Here is a 12,082-nt window from a genome sequence, read left to right as displayed (position 1 = left end):
AACCCAGGAGGCGGAGCTTGCAGTGAGCTGAGATCCGGCCACTGCACTCTAGCCTGGGCGACAGAGCGAGACTCTGTCTCAAAAAAAAAAAAAAAAAGAATCCAATCATATAATGACTACTGCATTCCAAACAAAACATTTCCATCAACTGAAAAAGTTCCCTGTGCTCCTTTTTAGTATATGCTTCCCTCCAACCCAAGTCCTGGGAAACCACTTATCTTTTCATGTGTTCCTATGCTTTTGCCTTTTCAGGAATATCATATAAATGTAATTATATAGTCTGTAGTCACTTTAGCCTTTACTTAGTAGAAGGCATTTGAAATTCATCCATATCATTGCATGGATCAGTAGCTCTTTTTTTTTTTTTTTTAATTGCTGATTAGTAATCCACTGTGTGGATGTTCCATCCTTTGTTTATCTATTCACCAGTTAATAGATGGTTGGATTATTTCTAATTTGGAGCTATTACTAATAAAGCTGCCAAGAACGTTTGTAAACAAGACTTTGTGTGGATATATGATTTCACTTATCTTGGGTAAATACTTAGGAGTGGAATAGAGGAACCATTGTTTTCTTTTATAGTATTTAAGTTTTTCAGATGTCTTCTTATGTTTCCATGGAAACTCAAATTTCCCTGAGCATGTCAGCTAAGTTGGGTGTATATATGCCTGGTTCCTGGGGTGGCAGGTCCTGAATCCCAAGTCTAGCACTTGCCAATTCTGGTGAGGTTTATTTATTTATTCTTTTAGAGCAGGAGAAGCATGTGCTTCAGAAGGGAGAAGCGCCATAGTATCAACCAGTTCCCACTTGCCACTTCCTCTCCACCCTGGTGACCCTGAACCTCCTTTCTGCCTCCCTGCACCTCTGCTTATGGTATATTCTTCTCTTCCAATAGCTGTCCCAGTCATCATTGGTGAGCAAGGGATCAAGGGAAAGATTCATCAGAAGCTGGCCAGTTGTTGAAACCTATAGTTAACTATTTTCTCCCCGAAGGCTGAAGGACCACTTTGATATTGTATTCATATACAATATATGAATAGTATATTACTATTACTAATAGTAAAATACTCTTTTTACTACCCTCAGATTTTAGTAGTCCCTCACTTCACCCCATTGATCTTATCTCTGATGTTTAAATGTGTTGTGGCATGAGAAAGCAGGTGTAGAATATGTAAAAACAAAACAAAACAACTATTTTGAAATGTTTGGCTGTTAAAAGGAAAAGGAAATTAGGTTGGTAGTAAGGTCAAGAAAGAATTTTTTGTTTTGTGAAGCTGAAAATGACAGATCAAATTTGCATATGGTGGCATTGGTGTCAGCAGAGAAAGAAGTACTAATTCTAGAGAAGAAGGGGAAATAAAGGTCTGAATATTTGTGCCCCACCCACCTACTGAGAATTCATATGTTGAAATATATGAAGGTATTAGCAGATGGGGCCATTAGGAAATGATTGGGTCATGAGGATGGGGACCTTATGAATGGGATAAGTTCCCTTACAAAACAGTCCTGAGAGAAACCTCTTACCCTTTCCACCATGTAAAGACATGCAAGATGGCCTCATCTATGAACCAGAAGTGGGCCCTCACCAGACACCAAATCTGCTAGTGCCTGGATTTTAGACCTCCCAGTCTCCAGAACTGTGGAAAATAAGCTTCTCTTGTTTATAAGCCACTCAGTCAATGATATTTGTTATAGTGGCCCAAATGTGTTAAGACCATTTGATAATAAGCTGGAAATGTCCTTCATTGTAACAGGATGGAAAATAAAGGACATGACAGCTACAGATGCAAGAATGTTTGTAGTTTGTTGGAAGAGAAATAATTTTATAACCAATATCTTTAGTTATTTCATAACTAACACCTTTCAATGAAGTAAAATGTAAGATCATTAACTAAGATGAAGGGGAGAAGGTGTGATGGGGATGAATTTAAAAAAGTTAAAAAAAAGTTTATATATTCTACTTTCAATTCCTTTTCTCCAGTTTCCTCTTACATCTCCTTTTTTATGTCACCAAAACCACTTTTTCCAAGGTTCCTGAAGTCCTCTGCATTGCAATAAACCCAGTCCTGAGTTGAGATGACAGCAACAGAATTTGAGACAGTTGCTCACACCCTTCTCTTTGATACATTTTCCCTCTAGAGTATTTTAGAATGCCATACTCTATCCGTTTTTCCTCTATCTCCCTTTTTGTTATTATTTCTTAGTCTCCTTTGCTGGTTCATCTTCTTCTTCCCAAACTGTTAATGTTGGAATGCTCTAGTCATGAGTCCTCAAACTTCTCATTTCTCTGTATATTCATTCCCTTGGTGATCTCACCCTGTTTTATGTTATAAAAACTAACTACATATATGCTGACAACTCTATTTCTAGTCCATGATTCTCTCTCAAACTGCAGACTTCCAAATATCTACTCTTCATTTTCATTTAGACTTCTAACAAATGTCTTATCCTCAATATGCAGACAAATAAAATCTAGATTTTCTCTGACAAAATGATTCCGTATGTTGCCTTCTCACCTCCTTTGGTAGAATTTCACTCTTTCATTTGCTCAAGGCCAAAAACGTTGGTGTCATGTTTTATTCTTTTCCTTCTCTCACATTTCACATCTCTTCTATAGAAATCCTGTTTCTACAGCTTCAGAATATGTTGACTATGATTATTTCATGGCTTCTGCACTACTGAGCCACCGTGTTTTGTTGGATAGTACAAGAGTTTTGTCCCTATACCTCTGACTCACAATAGTTTATTCTTAACACATGAAACGCAGAGAACCTTTTAAAGCATAAGTCAGATCATGACCTTCCTCTGTTTAAAGCCAGAAGTGCTTACACATTTCCCTCAGAATATAAGCAAAGTCCTCCCAAGGTCCTGGAAAGGCCTGTATGGTCTAGTGCCCCAATACTTCTGTGATTGCCTTTTTCTTCCAACTCTCTCCTTTACTCACTCCATCCCAGCCCACTAGCCTCTTTGCTATGCCTTGGATGTGTCAAGCATGCTCCTGTCTTAGCACATTAGTTTCTTTTCAAATCAGTTATATCACTGATCATTTTATAGTTTCTATCATACTGTGAAAAATTTTCTGCCTTTATCTCCAAAATCATGGTTAAGTATGGTTGTTTTCAGTCTGGTTCTGAAAAGACACATTTCTTAATCTCTTTGGGTCTTTTTTTTGGTTGTTTATTATTTCCGCTCATCCTCATTCACATTGTCTTGCCTTTTTGTGTATCTGAATCTGATTGTATGCTAGATATCCTATTTGAAAATTTCTTAATAGAAATGGAGACTTCATATGATATTACCTTTCCATAGAAAGTCTTTTCTTTGTTTCTGTCAGGCACTGGGAGCACTAGCAAGAAAAAATTACCTGAATTTAATTTAAGGTTCTGAGATTATTTTTTCTGGACAGTCATCTTCAGATGATTTGATACCACGTTGAAGACTATGTGAGTCTTCTGGGTCACTCTTACTCCTAGGGACCCAATCTGTTCTTGGCAAGTCCTGGTTGACTTTTCTCTATATATACCTGTGAGATATCAAACGTTTGGGTTAGCTTCTCAAGCAACCCATCATTATTTGCAAACATCCCCAGGGCAAAAGCAGTTCTGAAATGCTGAACTTCTCTCTTCAGGTTCCCATCCTCTTTTGATTTTGCCCAGAAATTATTCACTCTCTTTTTAGTTCGTTGATGTATTTGATCAAATATTTTTCAATATATTGGTCAGATTTTTTATTGTCCTTTATGGAAAGATTACCTCCAGTTTTCTATCCACAATTCTCAGTGGAGAAAATCCACCTTAGAAACTTTGCACTTGTTCCCTCTTGTTGAAATGCTCTTTATCTAGAATACAACACACTCAACTCCCTTACTCCTTCAAGTCTTTGAAGTCTCCTTCAAATGTCACCTTCTCAACACTGATCATCTAATTTAAAATTGTAAACTCCCAGCACTCTTGACCTCCTTAACATTTAGGTGGTCCAGAAAAATATGAGGTATTTTATAGAAGCAAATAAATTTTTATCTGGAAGCACATATATTGCCCTAGGCTTCAAATTATTTCAACTCTTTTTCATTGCATTTATTCCTTTCTAACATATAATTTACTTATTTATGATTTCATTGCTTATTTCTCTTCTTCTGGAATGTGAACTCCTCAATGGTGGGACATTTTTGTCTCTTCTGTTTACCAATAAGTCCCAGGGGTGTAGAACAGTGACTGGCACACAGTAGATGCACAATAAATATATGTTGAGTGGATGAATGAATCAAATAGCTATTTCGTCTCAGAAAGTGGGCCTACAAAATAAAAATTTGGGGCAGTACCAAATGCACATTTGAAATTGATAATTATTAATTTAAAATAAAATTAATTAATTTGTTTGAAAGAGTTTCTCCAACAATGTTTTGCATCTCAGATACAAGTACGGAGAAAAATGGATGGCAAGGCCAATTTGGGGTTGAGTTCTTTTTTTTGGAAGTGAACTTGTCACCAGAAGAGAGGAAAATAAAAAAATAAAAGTATTAAAATGACTTATAATATTAAATAATACGAGCTAAGAGGTAAAGCCGGAATAAAGCTGATGAAGGTCAGTGATTTGGAAGTCCCAACGATGTGGATGTTGTACTAGCAGCACTAGAGAAATGAAGATGGTGGATAAGAGGTAGAGATCTGAGTGTGGGACATTTGTAATTGAAATTTCTAAGAGTTTCTGTTTTACTGGCGAAGGTAAAATTAAGGAGATTTCTGGGAGGGAATGATTGAAATGGAGTAGATGAGAACATCTTTGGAATTGAGGAGCTCAAAAAGTTGAAAAGACAGAGATTTCTACTTGAGTTTTGAAATAGGCAAAAATTACAGAAGAAATGTGAGGAAAGAACTATTATGATCTATGAGTTAACATCATCAATAAATAAGGAGAAATTAGCAGAAAGTTGATAGATAAAGTCAGTGAAAAGAATAATCAAGTGATATTTTATAAAATAATTTTCAAAAAATGATATTGTATAGAGAGAGCAATGTTTAGAAAGTCTCAATTGAGAAGAAGGTGAACACATTCCAGAAGTTGAGTCTATTATTATTTACTTTATTATTTCAGAAGTATAATTGTTTTTATTTTTGTACAGACTCCCACAACTCTTCCAAGAGCAGCTGGTCGAGAAACCAAATATGTAAGTACCTTTATAATTATACACGCTGCTTTTCAAATGGGTGCCTGTGTATGCTTTGGAGAGAACACAATTATACAGTAATTTAAATAGAATTAATTGATTTTTTTAATAAGTTGAAGGGTAGGATGATATGATTGGCTCAGATACAGAAAATCAGGTTATGTCAGAGATAAAACATCAGGTATGCTTATCAAATAAATTTGTTCTTAACTGAGATCTAGTTGGATTAGTTTAGCTAAATAAAACAGAACTGCCACACCTGCTTCCTGATTTTCTAGTTATCAACACTTAGATGACATTTTCATTTTTGTAATGCTTTATTATGCTTATAGAATAGTCAACTCATATACTTGAAACATTAAGATTTGTCCATTTCTAATGGGATTGCCAGTTTAATCAACTTTGACTATTTTGTTGCTTCCCTGCATTTAAATTATTAACAAATAAACCAATTTCCACTTTTGAGCAAAAACAGATTGATCATGGATAGATATAGACTCACATTTAAGTCAAATAATTATGAGTAGCTGGCTCTGAGTGTGTTAGACATACACATGCATAGCCTCATCCCAACTCCAGTGTTCACTCACCTAATAGTTGTATTTTCCATCATGTGGTCAACTTCTGCTTCTGACCAAATGTATTCTAGCAGAAACAAGATTAACTCCTTAGTAAGTGTTTAGTTTTAAGTCTAAAACAAATCAGTCAACTATTCCATTTAAGTTACGCATTTGTAGTTTTTATCATAATTATGAAGAGTAAATAGTTATTAAATGTGTATTTTGTGCCATATCATCATTGTAATTTATACAGTTCTTCCTCCATTTGAATCTCCCCAAGGAAAGTAATAAACTGGGTGAAATTACTAAATTTTATAACATCCAGAAAATTGTGTTCAGAGGATGTGGGTAGGAACACTGCTTAGACCATTTTCTGGAAGTTTCACTGTTATTTTTCATTATTATTGGAAGCCATTGAGAGTAATACTTAAAAATAATGAAGGCATTTAGTAGACTAGACCCAAGTTTAAAATCAGTGTGCTTTTAGATAGCTATCTAATTCTGGGAAAATTACTCACCATTTTACCTTTCTGTGCCTTTGTTTCTTCATCTATGAAATGGGGATACTAATAATTTTCTTATTACGATTTATATTAGCTAATCTATGAAAAGCCTTTAATGCAATCCTGATACAAAGGAATTGCTCGATAACTAAAAGCTTTTCCTTTCCTTTCCCTTTTTCCTTTATTCACACCTCCTTTCTTCTCTTCCTCTTATCTATCTTTGGAAGACTAGAAGTATCTTGATTTAATTGAATTCCTTGATTCCTTATTGGGTACAAGAAAAGAAAGTTTCCTAAAAGTGTTTCTATACTTTTTGTGACTAATACATTTTACAAGAGCCAGACCCCCAAAAAAGTCACTGGAATTTTTGCTCTGTCACTCACCTTCTTGTCTTACTTACTCTTGCCTTTCAGCAAAATGTCTCTAATTAGATTAGTTTTCAATAGTTTCAGAGAGTTGTTGTCATTATCTATTCCTCTCTGGGAGTGGTTAATTTGGTAGCAATTGAAATGATTCTGGAGCGGCTTCTTCAATCTCCATAGTTAGAAATTATTTGAAATTATTCTTTACTTTCAATCAATTATCATACTTAATCAAAGCATGTTAACTTTCATGCCCTTAATGTTGTGAGAGCGTTTAAGTCATTCAAAGTTAAGAATGAACCATCAAACAGCTTCAGTATAGGCTAGAACAAATATAAACTCTAATTCAGATAAGATTCTTGACCTTAATTAAAATTCATTTGTTGAGTAAGAAGCTTTGTTTTTACTTTATTTTACAACATGACATTTGAATTGTTGTTTGTGGCCCGTAAAATACATCCATGTCTTTTGGAAGACCATAAGGGATCATTTTACAACAAAAGGTCAAAACTAGTTTGGCGCCGACTCTCGGATTAGTCATATTTGTACATGTTCAGCTGTAGTTATTACAATTTACCAAGTGATGTCTGATACTTTTAGTTTGAGGAGAAAAGATTAAATTTTAGAGCAGAAGTCCACTTTAGCTATAAGCTTTAGTCTTGAGTGAACAAGAGCTTATCTTGTATGTCTTAAATACAATATGTTCTGATTTTTTAAAAAGAATGACAGTGTAATATTTTCTTCTAAAAATTCTAATATTTGTATTGACTCAGTTATGGGATGTCTCACTTTAAGTATGAGTTTAGTAGCTGTGATTTCATTAATTAATTTATCACTATATATTTCTCTCTTTCCCATGAAAACTAAAATGCGACTCTGAGAAGTCTATTTCTGTAACATTTCAATATTTCACCATCTGTCTTCAAACTTTGGAGAAAGTTGTCATCTTCAGAGTATATACCTGCTGGGACTCAGTGAGTCCTTGACTTTGTAGATATTCTTAGATTAAATTCAAAGGCGGGGATCATGCAGGTTACCAACTCCTATACCACAGAAGAGGTTGAATAAAGGGAAGACATAAATTAGAGCCAAGAAAAAAAAGTTTTGTTTCGCTTGAGGATATCCTGAACAAGTTAGTACTGACCACCTAAAATTCCTATTTGTGGAGGCTCTTTAAATGTAGTATATCTGATTACTACACATTATATATCTCAAAACACCACTATGCATCCCATGGATATATACAACTATTATTTGTCAGTTAAAAAATAAAATTAAAAAGATATAGTATATTATCTATGGATCAAGACTAGTAGAAAAGCTAGTCACTATTTCTAGCCCTGGTATTCAGTTTTCCACCTCTATTCATTGATTCGACAAATATTTATTGAGTGTCTACCAAGTACCATTCACTGAGGAGTCACTGGGGTGAGAGGAGTGAACACAATGACAGGATGCCAATTTCTGAAGCATATATTCCAATGATGAGACAGATAGTAAACAGTTAAAATAGTAAATGAGCAAGATATTTTATTATAGAAATAGAGAGGAGGTAGCCAGAGAACCTGATGTTAAAACAAACTTACAAATTTGCTAGTTTTCAATGTATTCGTAGGTTTTCCAGTTTTCCTGGGATAATTATAATGGTTTAATAAAATAATAAGAAAGTGTATGGCTAATTCTGCTTTATAGGCCTTTGGTGAAAGACTGTCTTCTCTGGAAAAAAAAAAAAGAAAAATAAACAAGGAAAATCAACTCACAATAATGTTTCCTTCTTTGGGTCTTTATTGCACATATTGTGACATTTCATACAGTCTGTTTTTTAGGATGAGCCAGGTGCAGTAAGAGCAACACTAATTCAGACTAATTAAAGTAAAGGTTTTCTCCAGTCTGTGGTGTTCTTAAAATGCAGGCTATTTTAAAATAATTTAATTGAGATTCTTTTAAGTGTAATAGAATTGAAACTAGGCTAACAATATGTTGAATAGGGAGTGAGCCTTTGGTCACTTGCAGGATTGATTAATTTATCATCAATATTTCATTCGATTATTTTAAAAAGATGCTAAATTCAACAATAATAATAACTAATATTTTGAGCTCTTACCTTGAAAATAAAGCTTAACTATCTCATTTAAACCGTATACCAAACCTATGAGGTGGATATTCTTATTTTAAAATCTCCATTATACAGAGGGGGAAAACAAGTCTGAGAAGTCAGAGTAGGCAAAGCCCAACCCAAGTTTTCTTCATGTCAAAGTTTCTGCCATTGATACTTCTATGTACTTGTAGAAGTGTAAGTACATACCGAAAATAGTTTGCATTCTTTAAATGTTTTATCCATTCATATTTATACCCTGGCTCCAAATTATTTCTTCATGCCCAATAACCTTCAGCCTAAACTTAGAAAGAATAATTTCATATTTGGTCATATTAACATCTAAAATGATAGTGATTTACTGTTTCCAGGGTTTTAAATCATGTGCTTAAATGTACATTAACTCATAATATATCAGATAAGGTATAAGAGAGTTATTTCTTATTGACAATCATTTTTAAAGTTTATTTCCTTCATGTAAATAAATAGATTTCCTTTCTACATAAATTTTTAATATATTTATTTTTGTGGGTACATAGTAGGTATGTATGGAGTACATGAGATATTTCGATATAGGAACGCAATGCATAATAATTACATCATGGAAAATGGAGTATCTGTCCCCTCAAGCTTTTTTTCTTTGTGTTACAAATAATCTGATTATACTCGTCTAGTTATTTTAAAATGTACGATAAAATTATTATTGACTATAGTCACTTGGTTGTGCTATCAAATACCATGTCTTGTTAATTCTTTCTATTTTTTTTGTACTCGATAACCATCCCCACCTCCCCACCCCAAAGCAACTCCCACCATTCTCAGCCTCTGGTAACCATTCTTCTACTCTCTATCTCCATGAGTTCAATTGTTTTGATTTTCAGATCCCACAAATAAGTGAGAACATGTGTTGCTTGTCTTTCTGTGCCTGGCTTATTTCATTTAACATAATGACCTCCAGTTCCATACATGTTGTAGCAAATGATAGGATCTCATTCTTTATAATGGCTGAATAGTACTCCACTATGTATAAGTACCATGTTTTCTTTATTAATTCACCTGTTGAAGGACACTTAGGTGGCTTCTAAATCTTAGATATTGTAAACAGTGCTGTGGCAAACATGTGAGTGCAGATACCTCTTTAATATACTTATTTTCTTTCTTTTGGGTATATAACCAGCAGTGGGATTTTGGATCATATATGGTAGCTCTTTCTTTCTCATTTTCTGAGGAACCTCTAAGTTGTTCTTTATAGTGGTCGTACTAATTGTTGGTGTACAGTCCCACCAACAGTATATGAGGGTTCCCTTTTCTCCACATGCTCATAGGCATTTGTGATTGCCTGTCTTTTGGATTAAACCCATTTTAACTGGAGTGAGGTAATATCTCATTGTAGTTTTGATTAGCCTTTCTCTGATGATCAGTGATGTTGAGCATGCCTCTTTGCCATTCGGATGTCTCCCTTGAGAAATGTCTACTGAAATCTTTTGCCCATTTTAAACTACAATGATTGTACTTTTTTATAGAGTTGTTTGAATTCCTTATATATTCTGGTTATTAATCTCTTCTCAGATGAGTAGTTTGCAAATATTTTTTCCCATTCTGTGGATTATTCCTTCAGCTTGTTGTTTCCTTTGCTGGGCAGAAGCTTTTTAACATGATATGATCTCATTTGTCCATTTTTGCTTTGGTTTCCAGTGCTTGTGGGGTATTACTGGAGAAATTTTTGCCCAGAAGAATGTCTTGGAAAGTTTTTCTGATGTTCTCTTGTAGTAGTCTCATAGTTTGAGGTCTTAGGTTTAAGTATTTAATTCATTCTGATTTGATTTTTGTATATGGCAAGATATAAGGGTCTAGTTTTATTCTTTTGCATATGAATACCCAGCTTTCCCAGCATCACTTATTGAAAAGACTATCTTCCTTATGTGTGTTCTTGCCACCTTTGTCAAAAACGAGTTCACTGTAAGTGAGCAAATTTATTTCTGGGTTCTCTATTCTGTTCCATTGGTCTGTGCGTCTGTTTTTATGCCAGTACCATGTTGTTTTGTTTACTATAGCTCTGTAGTAGAATTTGAAGTCAGATAATGACTCCTCCAGTTTTGTTCCTTTTTCTCAGGATAGCTTTGGTGATTCTGGGTCTTTCGTGGTTCCCCATAAATTTTAGGATTGTTTATTCTATTTTTATGAAGAATGTCATTGATATTTTGATAGGAATTACTTTGAATCTGTAGATTACTTTGGGTAGTATGGACATTATAACAATATTGATTCTTTAAATCCAAGAACATGGGATATATTTCATTTTTTGTGTGTGTCCTCTTCGATTTCTTTCATCAGCATTTTATAGTTTTCATTGTAGAGATTTTTCACGTCTTTGGTTAAGTGAGTTCCCAGGTTATTGCTTTTACTTGTGACTATTATTGTACATGATATTACTCTTTTGACTTCTTTTTTAGATTGTTCACTGTGGGCATGTATAGATGCTACTGCTTTTTGTATGTTAATTTTGTATCCTGCACCTTTACTGAATTCATTTATCAGTTCTAATAGTTTTGGGTGGAGTCATTAGGTTTTTCCAAATATAAGATCGTATCATCTGCAAACAAGGATAATTTGACTTCTTTCTATCCAATTTAGGAGCCCTTTATTTTTTCTCTTGTCTGATTGCACTAGTTACAACTTCCAGTTATGTGTTGAATAACAGTGGTGACAGTGGACATCCTAGTCATGTTCCAGATCTTAAAAGAAAAGCTTTCAGGTTTTCCTCATTCTGTATGATTCTAGCTGTGGCTCTGTCATATATGACTTTTATTATGTTTAGATATACTCTTTCTGTACCCAGTTTTTTAAGAGTTTTTTTTTGTTTTTTATCATGAAGAGATGTTGAATTTTATCAAATGCTTTTTCAGCATCAAGGATCATATGTTTTTTGTCCTTTATTTTGTTGATATGACATATCACATTGATTAATTTGCATATGTTAAGCCATCTTTGCATCCCTGGGATAAATCCTACTTGATCATGATGAATAATCTTTTTAAGGCATTGTTGAATTTGTTTTGCTAGCATTTTATTGAGGATTTTTGCATCAATATTCATCAGAGATATTGGCCTGCAATATTCTTTGTTTGATGTATCTTTCTGGCTTTGATATCAGGGTAATACTGGTCTCATTATAGAATGAGATTTGTAGTATTCCCTTCTCTTTTTTTTTTTGAATAGTTTAAGTCAAATTCATATTAGTTCTTTAAATGTTTCATAGAATTCAGCAGTGAAGCCACTGGGTCCTGGGCTTTGCTTTACTGGGAGACTTTTTATTACAGCTTTGATTTCATTAGTTGTTATTGATCTGTTCAGACATTGGATTTCTTCATGGTTCAGTCTTGATAGGTTGTATG

At 34.1% G+C, this 12,082-nt stretch overlaps 1 protein-coding gene across 2 annotated transcripts in view; it reads left to right on the top strand.

Annotated features, from left to right (window-relative positions):
- Positions 1-12,082, top strand: part of MLIP (muscular LMNA-interacting protein) — a 249,380-nt gene that overhangs the window by 145,256 nt on the left and 92,042 nt on the right. For both annotated transcript variants that reach the window (XM_011960200.1, XM_011960201.1), the window contains exon 9: positions 5,123-5,167. In XM_011960200.1, the coding sequence (XP_011815590.1) occupies positions 5,123-5,167 (45 nt within the window). The remainder of the gene's footprint in view (positions 1-5,122; positions 5,168-12,082) is intronic.

This window comes from Colobus angolensis, unplaced genomic scaffold (genome assembly GCF_000951035.1).
Source record: "Colobus angolensis palliatus isolate OR3802 unplaced genomic scaffold, Cang.pa_1.0 Scaffold51, whole genome shotgun sequence".
Taxonomy (NCBI): domain Eukaryota; kingdom Metazoa; phylum Chordata; class Mammalia; order Primates; family Cercopithecidae; genus Colobus; species Colobus angolensis.
This window is presented reverse-complemented; position numbering and strand designations above follow the sequence as displayed.